This window comes from Cinclus cinclus, chromosome 9 (assembly GCF_963662255.1).
Source record: "Cinclus cinclus chromosome 9, bCinCin1.1, whole genome shotgun sequence".
Taxonomy (NCBI): Eukaryota; Metazoa; Chordata; class Aves; order Passeriformes; family Cinclidae; genus Cinclus; species Cinclus cinclus.
This window is the reverse complement of record NC_085054.1, coordinates 29163891-29182410: the sequence shown is the minus strand read 5'-3', so window position 1 is coordinate 29182410 and position 18520 is coordinate 29163891. Positions and strand designations below refer to the sequence as shown.

At 37.5% G+C, this 18520-nt stretch overlaps 1 protein-coding gene across 1 annotated transcript in view; it reads left to right on the top strand.

The window, feature by feature from the left end:
* The window catches only part of BAZ2B (bromodomain adjacent to zinc finger domain 2B), a 63361-nt gene extending 46100 nt beyond the window's left edge, over positions 1–17261 (top strand). The window contains exons 24-35 of the mRNA XM_062498006.1: positions 1497–1559; positions 2789–2933; positions 5508–6172; positions 6704–6977; positions 7135–7290; positions 7745–7905; positions 8780–9090; positions 9476–9611; positions 11354–11500; positions 12166–12428; positions 13770–13913; positions 15074–17261. Of these exons, the coding sequence (XP_062353990.1) occupies positions 1497–1559; positions 2789–2933; positions 5508–6172; positions 6704–6977; positions 7135–7290; positions 7745–7905; positions 8780–9090; positions 9476–9611; positions 11354–11500; positions 12166–12428; positions 13770–13913; positions 15074–15227 (2619 nt within the window). The 3' untranslated portion in view covers positions 15228–17261. The remainder of the gene's footprint in view (positions 1–1496; positions 1560–2788; positions 2934–5507; positions 6173–6703; positions 6978–7134; positions 7291–7744; positions 7906–8779; positions 9091–9475; positions 9612–11353; positions 11501–12165; positions 12429–13769; positions 13914–15073) is intronic.
* Positions 17262–18520: the final 1259 nt, after the last annotated feature.

Genomic DNA, 18520 nt, shown 5'->3' with positions numbered 1-18520 from the left:
AAAGGAGGGAAGAATAACTTGCCTCCAATATTTTTAAATTTTTATTAGTTTTTATTATTTTGTTAACTAAAAAACAGAACAATAAAGTTACATTTAACATTCTCTGTTGTGAAGCTTGAGTGATCTTCCTGTGTATTTTTTTCACAACTTCCGCCAGGTAGTTACTGCCTGACTGTATTTGATCACAAGATGATAAATTTTGTTTGTCAGTGCCAGATACAATACAGGAAGTATCACTGAAAGATTTTTGCCTTGTTGAGCTGATTTTTAATGGAAATGCACAGGCTTCCACTTGATGGAACCTGATACAAGGCATAAGCAATAGAAAAGACTACATTTTAAAGCATTTTATGCCCTACATTTTATGCACTGGATGTTTTCTGGCAAACAGAAAGTAATCCGTTCATGCAAGGTTCAGAGGTTTTTAAGACTGCTTGAACAATGCATGTATCCAACTTACGTGAGCTCAGATCTTTGCATACATCCTTAATTAAAAACCCAGCTAATTTCTAGAGTAGGAAGAGCTCTTTGTGCTGTTATTCTGGGTTTGTTTCAAGTACTAGAATTTGTATGAATTTAAGAGAATACCTTGGAGGACAGCCCAAAATTCATAAAAATAATTCAGGATTAAAAAGAGTAATATTTAGATTTATAATCTCAAGTCCATCCCTTAATCCTTTTCTCTCTTGTACAATCTCCTGTGTTGGTGCACTGGGCGTTTCATAGACAAAATTCCAGATCTACCAGAAGTTCATTGCATTTGTATTCGATGTGGTATGTTCAGAAGGCTTTTTTCACTGGTACACTTTTGCGGAGCCAAGAAACACAAGACTTGTATCTTACGGTGTGGATGGTTTTGGCCATGTTCTTTTGGCAACTTACTGTTATCTCCAAAGATTTTCTTCAACTAAGTTTAAACTCTTATCATGGAAAAGACTCATTTTTAAACAGGAAAGAAGAAGGCAACCACAGACTTAATCATGAGCGCATTCTTCAAAAATCAGCAGGATTGATGCTCTAACTTTTATAGCAGAGTTATAATTTAAAGTGGCTCTGCAATTTCATATAGACATGGAAATAAAATGCAAATGTGGACTGATCAAAGATTTACTCATAGGATATTAGGAGATGCAATTATTTCATGCATGAGAAACACTTAAAATTATTTTGACTATCTAAAAAGCTCCATAGAAACTAAGATTAAATTCTGTAGTGTAAATTCATGCACAAACTAAGTTACTTCCAGTTTTTAGCAAACATGAGCTTTCTCCTTTGTCCACATCTGGGGTGGTTTGAAAAGATTCAAGGTGTAGCCTCTTTTAAGTTAAGTTGTTGCTAGTGAAATGTATTGGACAAGCACACAATTTGAACTCTGTTTTTTTTTTCTCTTTAGTATTTTCCTCTCATTTTCTGTTATATCTCTTTCCTGTAGTAATGATAAGACATAGTAGTATGATTTTATCTATGAATTTATGAAATAAATTTGATGGTTATAGGATGATGGGGACCAGGCAGCAAGTGTTGAAGAACTAGAGAAGCAGATTGAAAAACTGACAAAGGTGAGCGATCATTACTCTTTTTTCTACTATGAACATGATCACTGGGTGTCATGAGTTAGTATATTAAACATCATTTTCAGTGCTTCAACTTCACATAAATTGAAATCAGTATCTGCTCTTGTTCTGTGAAAGTTTGAATGATACTCTGATTCATGAAACCTGAATTGTGAGTTCAGTCTGGTGGCACTAAGTGGAGGTCATTCAAAAGGCAGTTAATTGTAATAGCTGATAATATATTTGCACTTCAGAAAAAAAAAAAAGTAATGTAATTTTTATCCAGATCTACTTCATATATTCCTGTTTGTTGATCTTAGGAAGTGCTGACAAATGTTGCATGAGAAGCAATGGTTTCATTTATACAATGGATTGTGGTTCTCATGCCCTCCTTTCCATCCTGATTTCTGCAGCTGTGTCCCATGCCAATACAGAGCTGTCTGGTCTTCACATTTTGAAAGAATAGGAAGAATATTTTGAATAGACTAGGAGGAGAAATGTAAATGAGGAAGATGTAATGCTGTAATTAGGGGTATTCATGGCCCATCTTTTAATTGTTCCTATTAGAAAATTTGTCATTTAAGACTTTGTGTGTTGGTTTCTCTCGTGTTCTAAATTGCAGTAAATTAGCAGTCCAGGATTCCATCTGACTCCCAGCAGTGTCAATTTAGCAGAACAAGAACTGAATAAACAAACTGAAGTTCTTGTTGGCCCCCTCAAACAGCTGCGTTATGTTCAAAGACAGTTTATTTTTGTATATTGTTGTTGTCATTCTTTTATGAAGAGTTAAAATATCTCACTAGTCTCCCATCAGCAGTTGTACTGTCGTCTGCATTCAGGGCTCTGTTTACCATATGCTGATGCTGTGTAATTGTTAGGATTTCTGTTGTTCTTGTGCAGTAAAATCTTTCTTTGATCCACTGCTTTATGAGAGTCAGGGATAAAAAGAGAAGGTGCGCCACTGCAGTGTGTTTTTAGAGGAAAACTGATTAACCTAGGCTGAGCCAGGGAGTGCTTTAACTGATTTTTTTAAGGAAGCTTTGTAAGTAAAATCATCAAGGCAGTGACTGTGAGTAGAATATCACAACACACAAACACACCACTGTCCCAAATCTCTGAGAGGGCCTCCTTGTCTGACCCTGGAACTTCTGTTCAGTCTGGCAGCCAGATGTTTTCTGTAATAATGAGATTATTTTCTCCCCACTTACTTATAATGCTCTCCCTTTTTTAAATAGCAACAAAGCCAGTACAGAAAGAAGTTATTTGAAGCTTCGCACTGTTTGCGTTCAATGATGTTTGGTCAGGACCGTTACAGGCGCCGGTACTGGATCCTGCCCCAGTGTGGTGGGATTTTTGTAGAAGGCATGGAAAGTGGTGAAGGTAAGAGCCATAAAGGGATGGCAGTACACAGAGACGCACAAACACACAAGGCCAAGACATGCTGCCCATGTCCAGAGGCACTGGCTCTGTGCAGCAGGGTCTTCACCCTCAGGCAGATGTCCTCAGGCTGCTGCCAATAGAGCTCTCCACTCACGTGGTTCTCCTGTATCTCTTTCTGGTTATGAAACATTAGGTAATACCTTTCAAAATGAGGATTGGTATTTTGGAAGTTTTCAGTTGTTGTACTTCTACAGGTTATGCTTTTACCTACCTGCAAAGTTTTTTGACTTTTTCTGAACTCTTTCACCTTTCCCTATGGCAATGACCTCTGTATGAAAATTAGAAAGACCATAGAATGCAGAAAAAAATTGTCATGCTCAGATTTTCTGCAGATGCACAACTATTCTGTGCATGAAGATACGATGGATGTCTGCAAAAATATGATAATTACTTTCATGCAGTGAAGTACCTTGTTTTCTAATCAACCACATGATTTAGTGTCTGTATTTTACCAACTGATCTTTCTTTAATCAGCGATTGCTGAAATCAATTTGCTAAAACTAAAATGTAATTTTGGATTATAATAGTTGTATATTAGCTGTGGTTGAATTTTTCATGCATTTTTAATTGGAGGGTTGCAGAAATTATGTCTTAATCTGACTTTTTTTGTTGGTATTAGAATTTTTAAACATAAACCTTTGTTTTGGCCATAGAAGATCCTTTCTGATTTTCACATAGATGAACCAAAACCTCATTTCTGTCATATTGTTAGCCTCACAAAATAACAAGAAAAAAATCTGATGCACATCAGAATTGCATGATCTCATGAGAATTGTATCATTCTAGAGAGTTGTTCAACTGTAACAGTGTGGCATAGTAGGAAATTTGAGCCTGGTTTGGGGTCCAAAAATAAGCCATAGAACTTAATTGTAATCATGATCATGAAATTATCTTTCTTAAATGGGCAGCATAAAAAGGTACTTTCCTCTCTGTCTCGTGCTCCACATTAAATTGTGCTCTATGCTTGAGTAGCTGCACACAGAATGTGCAGCTTGCATTTCTTTGGTTTGCTGTATTTCATTATGTTTTAACCAGATGAATCCCCAAACACTTTGGAAATGGTAAACAATGAAGATAATTACATACACTTACCTGTCTTAAAATAGCAAAAAGCCCTACATAAACAAACCCACACAGAAGATTTACCTAGGAGCTGTAGGGCAAACCTCTGTTTTTTAATGTTGTCTTAATGAAGGTTTAATCTCCCTGAAAAGGAAAACAGATATGTTCTTAAATTCTCACCTACCTCCTCTTCCCCTCAGCTCTTAGTTTGCCCTCTTCATGCAAATTCTACAGTTTATCTATTTCTAATTCCCTAACCCTTGGAAATAGGAGACATAAAGTCTTGAATGATCTGTCCATTTAAACAATACTTCTCTTCCCTTTTTTGTTGCCATTTTCATGCTTATGCTGATACTCAAATTGTTTATATCTTAATACAGACCATAAATGTGAACACATTTTGAAGTTTTAATAGGAGGGGATGTACTTTTCTTTGTAGAAATTACAGTTTTTCGGCAGCAAGTAAACATCTTCAGATGTGCCTGCCATGAACTGTAAGTCATGTGTTTATTTGTGACTGCAGTATCTGATTAACATAAAATAAGGAGTTGGATTTTCTACCTCCTTCCCCTCATGCTAACAGTTCTCTATTTAAAATCATTGTATACTTTTAAAGACTTTTTGTCTGAATTGGCAGTCAGTATAAGGGTAGAAGAGAAATGGTTAAGAAAGACTAGTAATGCAAAGAAGAGAAAAAGTTTTCCTTTTGTTAAAGGTAGATCTTCAGAGCTTTTACATCTCATATGTTTGAAGAAACTTGATTTTTTAATCAGCTTCTGCTTGCTGTACTTTAAATTTCTTAGGTATTCGCTGTCTGCTTAGTTTATGGAGAGTTCCAATCATGCTGGGTAGCTCTTGAAAGAGTATTTAACTTCACAGGCTGTTGATATTGTTGCACAGTCAAAGTTGTTAGCGATCTGTATTGAAAGAAGTAAAATATTTAATGTTATTTCAGTGTTTGGGGAATATTTGATTTTGTAACAGGTATTTTGGTTCTGTAGTTGGCTGTGTATTTAATGAAACAGTCAGTTGCAAAAATAAATGTAGGGCTGTAAGCTTTGCACTCCCTTGATATCACTGGACAGGCTTCTCCATGAGGCATGTGGAGTCCTGCAAAAAGAAAGTTGGCAAAAATTTGTCCCTTTCAAAGATTTTCACTGGCAGACTGCTTCAGATATGTGAATCCAGTAGCGTGCTAGCTGTGTTGAGGTGGTTTTTCCTAGAGGTGTTCAGTAGTGTTTAAATCTGTAGGCCTAGAAACTAGTTTCTTCTGCACAGTGTGCTGCAAAGTGAAAAGGGATTTCATTAACAACAGCAACAATAGCAAAGACATGGGAATCTAACACATGTTGAGCCAAAAAGGAAGTAATTTTAAATTCAAAGTATAATTATAAAACCTTTGTAAACTAGTTGATCTGTTACAGGTAACCTGTGCTTCTTGTACCTTTTTAGGTCTAGAAGAAATAGCGAAAGAAAAAGAGAAGTTAAAAAAGGAAGAAAGTATGCATATCAAAGAAGAAGAATTTGAAACAGAAGAAAAATTACATTGCTTAGCTACAACTCACTGTGAGCAAAAGGAAAATCTAAAAGAAAAGGACAGCACTAACCTGTTTTTACAAAAGCCTGGGTCATTTTCAAAATTGAGCAAACTGTTAGAGGTAGCAAAAATGCCACCTGAGTCTGACACTATGTCCCCAAAACCTAATGGCAGTGCAGCAAATGGCTGCACATTATCTTACCCAAGTAATTCAAAAAACTCTCTCTGCAGTCTGCAACCCCCTGCATCACAAAGCTCCGTCGAGAAGTCTGATTCTAGTAATCTTTTCAGTCCTAATGCCAGTGGGACAGGAAAGTTTTACAGTTCTCCACTAATTGCAAACGATCAGTTGTTAAAGACTCTTAGTGAGAAGAGCAGACAGTGGTTCAGCCTGTTACCACGGGTGCCCTGTGATGACACCTCCGTGACCCGTGTGGACACAGCAGCCACTGCAGCTCCACTCACTCCTCACTCACATCCACCATCGAAGTCACCCTCCCCTGTTCCATCTCCTCTTCTGGGCTCAGCCTCTGCACAGAATCCCATGGGACTAAGTCCTTTTGCACTGTCACCGCTGCAGGTAAATAAATTAATTTTTTAATGGCTTGAATTTGCAGAGCTTATTTGGGCAGGATGTCTGTTTATACAAATGATTTCACAGAACTGCAATCATTATATATCTGCATTTCTTTATTTTCTTTTTTTTTCTTCTTTTTTTTCTGTTTCTAAATGCTAGTAACTAAATACAGAAGTTTTATCATAGTAGATTATGATGTTTCAGGTAAGCCAATGTATGGTATTTTGTACGTGTATTGCAGGAAATAATTTGGCTTTTAAGGTGTTGGCTACTGGTATTAAGTGAAAAGCAAGTAAATACAAACTAATTTTTGGAAGTGTAACACACCAAACCCTATCTTTAGAAGCTACTGGTTTTTACCATTGACCAGGCCCTAATAAGAAATATTACATGTCAGTATGATATTCGTTTTTCTGTTAATTAATTCAAGTACTGAGTAAAGGCTCTCTTTGCTTTCTGATTATTGTTTGACAAATAGCATCCTAATCATAATTCAGGTTTCTTGGTTATAGTAATGGTAGTTGTGCTCTGTAGCAGATGAAGACAGGACTACCTATAATGGGACTTCAGTTTTGTGGATGGCCTACAGGAGTTCTTACTTCAAATGTTCCATTTCCATCTCCTTTACCTGCTCTTGGATCAGGGCTGGGGTTATCAGAAGTGAATGGTAACTCATTCTTGGCATCTAGTGTTCCTGCAAAAAGCGAATCACCAGCACTACAAGCTGAAAGAATATCTTCTACCCCTTCTACAGCAGCTGAAGTAGCCAAGCCTGTAGATTATCCTAACCCAAAGCCTATACCAGAAGGTAAGTGTAATGCAACACTAAGATGATAATTTCTGAAGTGCCTCCATCATGCTACAATTTTTTTTAGTAATTTGCCTGTTGATTTTCTAATCTGATCATGTGTGATCACATAAGAAAAGAGCACCTGCAAATTGTTTATATGCTTATCTTGATTTAGAAATGCAGTATGGGTGGTGGAGGATTACTGATCCAGAGGACCTAAAATCTTTGCTTAAAGTGCTGCATCTCAGGGGAATAAGAGAAAAGGCCTTACAAAAGCAAATACAGAAACACATGGATTATATCACTCTGGCCTGCATCAAAAACAAGGATGGTATGTAGTTGATATTTATGTTACGCATGGTGTTGGGGCACCAGACAGCTGGCATGGAGCTCTTTGGGGTATGTTTAGCCAGAGAGTTAAAGTAATGGTTGGAGAAAAAAGGTAAAGGCTCCTTATCACCAGCCTTGTTCTGGAAAGTTACTGGATTAGGGAAATGCCACGTAATATAAATAGTACTAGTGGTATAAGTAGCCTTCTTAAGCTCTGGTAACCTTCTGAAGCTCTTTCCATCTCTGTGACACTTGGCCTTTCTTTCCCCTTCTTGCCTTTAAGTTGCAAGTTTGAAAGCATACAGAATATGTTGTCCATATTGGGTATTTTAAGAATAGTATGCTTCTACAACAGTTCTTCAGCATTTGATTGGAGTGATGGGTAAATCAGCTTGAATTTACCAGTGCAGTTGTAAGGCTAATTAAAATAATAAAAATGTGATTCTCAAATACAGTTGCAATTATTGATACCAATGAAAACGAAGATAACCAGGTAACTCGGGATGTTGTGGAAAACTGGTCAGTAGAAGAACAAGCTATGGAGATGGATCTTGCTATTCTTCAGCAGGTGGAAGATCTAGAGAGGAGAGTTGCATCAGCTAGTTTACAAGTTAAGGTAAAACCAACTTTCAGTAAAATGTCGCTTTAAAATAAGTGGTAAGAATTTAAAGCAGATAGCAGTCTTTGTGTATTGGTAAGTGCCTTGCTATTCCATCCTAATTGCCTACAAATGAAGCAAATAAATTGTGCAGTATTATGGAGGTTCGTGTTTGAAACATTGTATTGCAGTTCAGTCTTCAGCTGAAGATGCTCAGAATGGGAGTTCCTGGACAGTGTTCTCATACAGTACAGTTCATGTACATTTTGTTAACCTCCTCTGAATGCAAAGGCTGTATTTCACATAGAGAGCCTACCTTTCAGGGGGTTTGCCACATTTCTGCCTGGTTTGTGTGATTGTTGCTGTTAATGCTTTCAGAAATGCCTGCAAGTGCATCAGAATAATTTGCCTGAGTATTGTAGAGCCATGGAGAACGTGTAATGGTTATGAGTGTGATAGACTTAAGAATTCTCTGGATTTTGGAATTTTTCCAAGGTGGGTGTAAGGTTATCAATTTGTGTATGTTTGGTTCTAGTACGGGTGCAGTGTGGATGTTACTTTGCTGTATCCTGGTACTGTCTCCTGAGCCTACTGAACAGGTAGACCTGTTCTGATATTTCAACCAATAGAACAGGGTACTTGACAAGGGGATAAGAATGCAGACTGTTGCAGAAAGGTCCTTTCAGAAAGTTCGGTAATGCTTCTATTTCTTGATTAATTATTTTAGTTCTCTGGATATTTTGGAAAATGTCTCTACAGATGGATCACAAGTAACCAAGATCTACTGGAAACAGCGCTTCAGTTACTTAGTTTGATTCCATAAAACAGTTCCTGTGTTTGCACACAGAGTTAACAGCAAACAATAAATGCCCAAACCTTTCTATTGACATAGGGTTGGCTGTGTCCTGAACCTGCATCAGAGAGAGACGACTTGGTATATCGTGAACATAAGTCAATTACTAGATTGCACAAGAAGCACGATGGAGATTGTGCTGGAGGCGGAGAAGGCAGTGCCAGCTCTCTAGAGCGGAGGAGTGACAACCCTCTAGATATAGCTGTAACCAGGCTCGCTGACTTGGAGCGGAACATAGAGCGAAGGTATCTGAAGAGCCCCTTAAGTACCACCATTCAGATCAAACTGGATAATGTGGGCACAGTTACTGTCCCTGCTCCTGCACCATCTATTAGTGGTGATGGTGACGGGTAGGTTATTGAGATTAACTTGAAAAATTATTGTGCTTCTTTGCTAATTGGAGCCTATTTTCTTATTGCCTGTTATCTATGTACTTTCTTGTATGTCTGTGATCCATATGGATCATGTTATTCTGCATGGTGCTTTGTAAAGATTTTTTTGTTACGTTTGTTAATAATCTTGCAAAGTTATCTTACATTTAACTGGTTGTGACTAAGCTTTGAGGCACGTAGCCACAGTCTGTGCACTACATGAAATTTAGTTGCTTAAACCTTATACTTATTGGCTGTGTACGTTTTGTCATTGCTTGGCTTTCAGTGTGATAATGATTGTCCCACATTTAAACATGAGCAAACATGGGTGTGACCTATGTAATTTGCCTGTATTTTAATGCAGAACTGAAGAGGATATTGCTCCAGGGCTGAGGGTGTGGAGAAGGGCACTGTCAGAAGCCCGCAGTGCTGCCCAGGTAGCTCTGTGCATTCAGCAGTTACAGAAATCAATAGCATGGGAAAAATCCATTATGAAAGTTGTAAGTATCTAAACCGTTCTTTGCTCTGATTTTCCAACTTTGGGCATTTTAAGTCAAATAATGCATTTCTTATTACTTCAAGTGAAACCTCACACAGTTAAACTGTACATTGTGCACAGATGAATAAGCCTAATGGAAAATTTTGCCCCTTGCTTACCAAATTCATCACCCCGAACTTGCTAAGATAGAAAGCTCTTGTAAATGGTTACATTATTTAAGATGGTAATTATTCTTTGGTGATGACATGGAGGTAAAAATCCTCTTGCTCCATCTGATGAAACCTCCTCTTTCTAAGGGAGTGTTTCTAACCTCACCTGTGACACAAGTTTTACGGAGGTTCAGCATCATATATCCTTCATTAAGTATTCATTAAGTATTTCATTTTTCAGCAAGTTGATATGCTCTAAATGTGCAGCTTCTTTGCATGCAGAGTTCTCGCAACTGAACATACAAATTAGGCAAGTGTATGAGAAGACGAGCTGAAATATCTGTTTCCTGGTACACGCAGCAAGTCAGTCTATGTCAACTACATGTACAAAAAAAGCACGCAAAGGGGTTATGTCAAAATTTGCATGGGCCTCTGAACCTCAAGTTCCTGAAAACAAAACTTATTACTACAGCAATAGTGACTATGATGTGATCAAGTATGACAGGTGGTGGGTAGGAAAAGTGATTCTTCCATTTGTGGTCCTTTTTCTAATTTAAAAATTTTTGTCAGTCCTATACAGGGTATATTGGGTATATTGGGTATACCCTATACTGGGTAATTAAAGGATTATTTACATAAAAGCTGTAATGTAAGGCTGCACTTTCGAGTTTATATAGCAGTTAGTTTTAAGCAGTATTTTTAGGGCAAAAAGCTTACAGATTTGGTAGGAGCACCTGAAAAGGCATTGGAATGTTTCAAGATGAAGTAATTTATTATTCAGAAAAAAATGTATCTCAGTATGGTTTAAATATTTTCTGCATTTAATTACAGTTGGTTAGAGCAGGGTGCTCATAATGCCAAGGTTATGGATTCCATCCCTGGATGGGCCATTCACTTAAGCGGTGGACTCGATGACCCTCATGGGTTCCTTCTAACTCAGAATATTCTGTGATACCAGTAAACATATGCATTTGGTGAAAATATGTGGAGATTTTTAAAGCTCTGAAAAATATGTCTAGAAATAAGGGATTAGCAAAATCACACAATATATGAAAAAAAAACGACAGTAGTTTAGATATTTTTAAGTTAGTGTGAATTTTAGGAAGTGCTGGAGTAATTTGTTTTGGTTTACTGGATTTGTTCATGGTGGCCCTTGGATATTACATGGAAATATAAATGTAAAATATAAATGTTCTTTATTAAAGAGCAACATATATATACAGGTGGACATAAATGAAGAGAAGATTTCTTAGCTAGTGTGTTTGGGCCAAGAGGTTTTGATAGGTATACCTTTACTTCTCACAAACATGAATGAATTATAAAAATCCTATCTTTCTTTGTGCTCTAGGGACAACTGTCTTATAATTGATGAACTGCTTTTCCAACATGTTCCTCAAATGTAGCTTTTGAATTAGTTCCTTACATACTCCATATATTCTTCTATGGATATGAACATTAGCAGATTCTGATTGAAGTAAAATCAAAGTATTTTTGAGAGTGAATTTGTGTGTTTTAAGGAGAAGGGTAATTTAGGTACCATTTATGTGTTTCAAATTTTAAAAATTGAATTAAACCCATTTTTCATGAATTACAGTACTGCCAAATTTGTCGAAAGGGAGATAATGAGGAACTGCTGCTCCTTTGTGATGGTTGTGATAAAGGCTGCCACACCTACTGCCACAGACCCAAAATCAGCACCATCCCAGATGGGGACTGGTTCTGTCCTGCCTGCATAGCAAAGGTAACTTTCCTGTCAGGATGAGGGGACTGCTTTATTATATGTGGTAGAGTTACAGGTCTAGCAGTGCTTTTTTTCAGTGAAAATAGTAGTCTGTATGTTTTATGGGGGACTCCCATTAAATTATGAGATTAGTAGTTCTCTTTAATTTGCATTTTAGTGGTAGTGAAGGCTACAGTTTTATTTGTTCTAAACTGTGGGCTCTTCAGTGTAAGTAGGTACAGAATTTTCAAGCTAATTCGAAACCATAATTTTTAATTTCTCTTTTAAAATGTATTTATTACTCGTCTTTCAAATTTCATAATGAAGTATCTGTTTTAAAAGAAAAAGCAGAGAAAAACCTTAGTGAAGTTTTTTTGTATGTTTATATCAGTCATTTAGTAATGGACTAATGTTTGTCTAAAATGATGCCAATTTAGGTACTGTTTCAGTAATTTGAATGTCAGATGCTTTTGCATTGTCAGAAGTTGAGAACCTAGGTCATGTGTACCAGGAATTTCTGCAGCCTTATTTGCCTTCAGAAAAGAGCAAAAATGGAGTAATCTCTAATATTAAATATTTGATTTGTTTTGGTGCTTCTCTTTCTGATCTTCATTGCTGTCTTACAGTGATAACAGAGGTTTCTGTAATTTCTAGGTTACTACTTATTTCAGTTCTTTCTGTTGTAGGCAAGTGGTCAAACGCTAAAGATAAAAAAGCTTCAAATTAAAGGTAAAAAAAGTAATGAACAAAAGAGAAGCAGGAAATTAGCAGGAGAAACAGAGGATGAAGACTCTGCAACTACAAGTGTTGCCTTAAAAAGAGGAAAAACAGACCCTAAAAAAAGAAAGATGGATGAAAATGTTTGTGTAAGCCAGTTAAAGCAAGAAAATTGCACTGCTGTTAAGAAACCTAAGAGAGATGGAGACCCCAAGGACCTGGCTATATGCAGGTAAAGTGTCAGATGCTAAATTTAGGGGTAAGTCTTGTTTAAACAAGTAGTACTTGATCCTTTTTCTTCTGTTCTGGGGAATAGGAGCAATACACTTTGACAAATGTATATACATATAGACATCGTGTGTGTTTGTATATTTTGTGTGTTTGTGTATGCACATTGTGTGTGTGTACGTATGTACACATCATGTGTATGTACGCGCACATTGCGTGTGTGTATGTACACATTGTGTGTCTGTGCGTACGTACACGCCGTGTGTGTGTGTCTATGTGTGCATCGGGTGTGTCTGTGTGTGAACGTGCGCATCGGGGGTGTGTGTGTGTGTACGTACACATCGTGTGTGAGCCCCAGTAGCAGTGGCACTGACACCTTTCTCAAGGGTACCAAAGCCAACCTCCGTGGTGTTCCCAAGGGGCACACGCAAACCATCTGCTGTAGTAGCTTTGCTGTTTAGCCAAAAGAAACTTAGCTTAGCCTTGTCATAGTCTTGGAGAATCAGTATTAGCAGTTGGTTTGCAAATACTTTACATTGAGGGTCAAAGTTGTAGGACCATGGTTTTTTTGGGATGTTGATCATTGGAATTTCATCTCACACAGGTTGCCTGAAGAGAACTTAATGCTATTTTTGTTATTCAGTTGTGTGTCTCCATGTACATTGTTCTCATCCTTGCACGGGGTGTGTAGTAATTATGTTGAGACAGACTGGAATCACCACCAGTCCTTTATTAGAAAACTTTTCATGCCTTCTTTCAGCTTACTTCTCTCAGGCAGTTCTGATTCCTTCCTTCATAGGCAACTTCATGTAGTACTGACTCCTTTTCTTACAGGCAGCTCCACACAGCTTTGACTCCTTCTCTCCTCTTTCCAAGATCCCTTCTTCCTTCTACAGAAGTGGCTAAGCCCAAGCTGTCCCTTTCCTGGCCGCCTTACCCTGTCTGTCCCTCACACAACATCATCTTACCTTTTCTGTCCCTTACCTCCTCGCAGCACAGCCAGCACGCTCCATCCCAAACTGCAGCAGACTCTCAGTCTCAAGCTCCAACTCAAACTGCGACTGTAACTGGTGGCCAGCTAACCCACGCTGCTGTAACACCCAAACTCATTGGGCATGCACAAATGTTTCTACCCCTCAGTAATCAGTACAGCTGTAATTCATCGGGAGAGATTGCCTTCTGTACTATCCTTTCAACCTATCTTCTCACAGGGGTGCAGAATAAAGTACTTTCCTTTTGTAAAGTGAATATTTTAGCAGTTCATAGGGAATTCACGTAATAGTGAAAACACTGTGAATTGTATGAACAGTTTAAAAATATTGATTTGAAACCTTATTTTATTCAGCATGATTCTCTCAGAATTGGAAACTCATGAAGATGCCTGGCCTTTCTTACTTCCTGTAAACTTGAAACTTGTTCCTGGTTATAAGAAAGTTATTAAAAAACCTATGGACTTTTCTACTATTAGAGACAAGCTAACTAGTGGACAGTAAGTAAACCTAATGTAAATTTTACTTTTTAAAAACATTTAAACACTGGAATGCAATACACTTTTTGAATTAGCTAATCTGTATATTCTTCTGTTCTGACACATCTCCGATTACTTTTACAGTCAAAATAAAAATTCCTAATTGTAAACTTTTATCTTTACCATATCCAAGAGAAATAGCATGTTGGATGGGAGAATGTGTGGAACTGGCTGAAAAACAATAAAACTGCCAGGTCAAATGCACCAAAACAATCAACAGGAAGGCTTTTTTTTCCCTCATCTTTTTTTTCCTGGAGACATCTTAGTGTAAATGCATGTCAGAGAGAACCAGCTGTGTAGATTTAGGATACTGGAGTCCCTGTAAATGATGTGGCTATGGAGTGAATTGCCAGCTCTGTTGTGGGTAGCACTCCTGTAATGGTGGTTAATCATTTTATAGTCCTACAATCAGACTGCACAGATTCTTAAGAGAAGACCATACTACATGCCTCCGTGTCCCTTCCCTCCTTCTTAATATCCCTGTGCTCTAATACAGCTGTGAAGATGGACCCTCTGCAGTGTCTGCCAGCTGCACACAGAGCAACTTTCCTAGGATGGATAGCACAAGGAGCTTTTTAATGTCTTCAGGCTTTTTCTCCCATGAATATGAGATCTAAAAGCTCCCTGTGTGCTCATATCAATACACTTGTAACTTTTATTTTTATTTTTAATAATTCTTATGAATATTGGAACACTCTTGGCTATTCAGGGATATTTTGAGATAAAAAGAATTAGCAAAGACAGTGTTCATAGGGTTATCTGGGCAGCCTTTTTTTGTACCCATTTGTTCCTCATTTAGATAAATTCAGCTCTGTCCAACATTCTGAAAGGACCCTGAGCCCAAGAATAGATGCATAAATGGAAAATAGCCATAGCATTTTAACTAGAAAGCTGTTGAAGAGAAGGAATTAGTTTTCTAAGTTTGTTTTCCAGTAAAGGCATAAAATTCTACTTTACAAAACTTCAGAGGAAAATAACAGTGACAAGAGAGTATTTCCTTTCACTAATAGTCATTTTCTTGTTAGAAATTCTAATTTAAATTCTTACTGAAGTATTTTTGAAATATTTTTCCCCTTTGATTCTCTATGTTACAAAAATCATTGACTTTTTTCTTCTTTCAGGTACCCTAATCTTGAAGCATTTTCGCTGGATGTCAGGCTTGTTTTTGACAACTGTGAAACTTTCAATGAAGATGATTCTGACATAGGCAGGGCTGGCCACAACATGAGGAAGTATTTTGAAAAAAAATGGACAGAGATTTTCAAAGTGAGCTGAAGCTACTAGAACTGTTTTTTCTTTTTTTTTCTTTTTTTTTTTTTTAATTAAATGAGGACTGACAAGACCAGCAATGTGAACTATATTTACATGGAAGTGCAAGGCACATACGTAACTAAATTTTTCCTTTAAAATATCACAGAGTTGTGATACTAGTTTTAAAGGCTTCACTCCTACAGCAGCCATGGCCCTTGGTTATTGGTTTGTGTGTTTTAACAAACTAATTTAGGTAGAACAGGGAAGCACACCCAAAGAATTTCAAAGAAAGGGGTGTTATAGTGCAATAGCAATTTATCAAAACGCACTGAATATTCAACCACCAGAGCTCTACTTGGGAAAATGGTTCTCTTTTCCCTTTCAATAAATATCTATTTTTCTTTTTTTTTACTTTGTAGTTTATTTTTTAGTGAATGTATTTAATTTTATGAATTATTTATGATTATACAGCATTCAGAATCTTCGTTTTCTGTGAAAAGGAAGAACTAGAAAATTGCTTTAAATGTTGAAAATACAACAAGGAATGTTTTAAAATATAAAACAAAGCCAAGTAAAACTGTTTACACTGATGTGCTGTGAAGGCACTAAAAATTAAACTTTACTGTAGAGTTACAAGTACATTTATATATATGTTGCTGCATCACTTGTGTAGTTAAATTGTATTTCAAGACAGTGAAGAAAAATTGACATGTATATACTGTTCATTATTGTTTATATTAAGTCTTGTTTTAAATATGTATGATGTGTATATATTGTTTGCAGACATTATTGTTTATGCCTTAGGAGGATGGTAGCATTTTATTTTAGTCTTAAGGTAATTATAGCTCTATGGCTTGTACAGTAATTATCCTCTACCAACACTGTGGAGTCTCCTTAATCTTGGTAGTGCCTGCCTTTAAAACAGGGTGTAGGGGATATTAGTTTTCCATTTTTCTATTTTGTTATATAATTTCAAGCCCCCACAGCCTCAAATTCAAGTCTAATCATTTGTATCCATGTGGAAGAAAATTGTGACAATTTCCTACGCACACAGTATTTTTTCATAGAAACATTTCCCTCCATTTGCCTTGCCACAGAATAACAAAAGAAGATATTTGTAACCACTGTGTTTTATCTACTGTGTGTTGTGGTGGCCTGTTGGGGCAGATAGATCGGAATTTTTTTTGTACTAATGTAAGAGAACTTGAAGCTTTATTTAAAAGAAATGTTGTGGAAAGGTAGCATTCTTTTTCTTTTCCTTTTTTAGGAGTGTTATTTTTCACTAGTATGTGTGGCACGGATACAATAAAAGACTGTTTTGCAAACCAGATTTTCTTGGCAATTTTAATACTTCAGGTCCTGTGTATACAGGTTGTTTTTTTTTTTGTTTGTTTGTTTTGTTTGCCGTATTTTTTAGATAATATCTTGAGAGTCTTGCATTTAACATTCAGTTCTTTTTATGATGCATCTAATTCTCCTGGGCTATTAATGGTAGCTCATAAGGAAGAATTGCCAAACCAAGTCAGGAAGCAGTTCCCTGCCTGTAAATAAGAGGTGTGCCAGGCTGATCACTGTTCTTACAGACACAGAAATGCACACGTTTGGTCATGTTTCTGAAAAACACTGGCCATGTAAGGTTTTTTTCCCTTCTTTTGGTTGTAGAAGGACATTAATTATAATCCTTGCTCTCACTGAAGAAAGTACAGGAATTACAAACAGATATTATATTGTGGAACCACAATACCTGTTGTTGTCTCACAAAATAGTGTTGGGAGGGGTGTTGGTTTTTGCTTTTAAACTAAGTCTGCCGTGTTTGAGTCTTAGTGCCTGTTTTTTAATGAATGTTTCCATTGCTCCCCCCGGAATATCTTGTTCAGTAATACTTTCCTTTATTGCGAAGTCCTGTTAGAATAATCTGTTATTACTTTGAATAAAAATATCGCATTTGGGTGTCAGAGAGTCTTGCCTGCTAACGTGAGCTCCCACACTGACTGCTCCATGGCTTTCCTTTTCATGACCTTTCTGAAGACTTCAGTAAAGAGATTTCCTGACATGTACCATCAATATGAACATTAATCACTGTTTTGAATTTACGATGGTAAGCTCGTAAGAAGGTGCTATGCATAGGTAATTGAGAAATCTAGTTCTTCAATGATTGTTTTTTTCAGATTCTGTACTGGTTAATGCTTTGTCTGCAATACTAGAACTGTTAGTTTTCTGAAATGTCAGGTTACCAGCCACAACACATACAATATCTATAATACATGTTGCATTTTTTTCAGCTTGTATCCCAATTCAGCTGAACAGCTGGGAGAAGGTGGCAACAGCTACTGTAGTGATGACAGTGAGACAAGCATCACCTCTCGCTAACTTGACATGGCCAGTGTATTGCTTTCCTTGCTAACAAACAATGTCTTCATAATTCTCGCAGTAAAATTACATTTGAATGGCAAGCTTTAGTAATGCATATGGCCTCATATCGCCATAGAAAAGAGCAGGGATTTAACCACTAGAAAAATGTTTGTAATGTTTCCTCTTCATTAATTTTTTCTTCTGTTGATTGTATGTTTTCTTAAGAGGAGAACTTTTTCAGTGTGCTCTCATCCTTTCTGAACAAAGTGTGCCAGTCTTAGTTTAGAGAATTAATTCCAAAACTTTCAAAGTTACTATTTTATAAGTACTGTAATGGCACTCAATGAAGAATGTTTTGGTTGAGTGTGGGTACTCTTTTGTCTCTTGTCATCTCTTTGGAAAAAAAAAAAATCGGGATGATAAAAGAGCAGCTGAAAATCAAAATATGTATCTTTAAAAGGAGGTGTAAAGCCTTCTTTTTCATAGTGGCAGTCACCTAGGATTCAGAACAATGAAAGGCCAGGCTTACAGCCGTGGATCAGAGTGTGCAATCAAATAATGTGCAATAAAACAGAGCGTGAGATGGTACAGACTAAACACGGAATCAGGTAGGGAATGCTCCCTGGGCATAGTGACTCTGAGAAAGTGACACTGTCTTCCTCAAAACCTGTAGGTGCCGGCGAAGCCATTTATTATGTATGAGTTGCTGAGCCTGTATGTAGAGTGGGGGCGATGGTGTAAATTACCTGACGGCTCGCTGGGCCTGAGGGAGCGCTCGTCGTCGGAACTGCCCTGCGCTCCGCTTCGCTCCGTGCCCGCGGCGGCCGGAGGCCGGGCTGAGGCGGTCACCGCGTCCAGCTCGGCGGCAGAGCTGAGATCCCGGTGGCCCCGCTGCCCGCTCAGACACGGCTGGCGCCCGGCAGCGCGCGGATTTGAGGGCGCGCCAGCGGCATCGGGAGCCGACC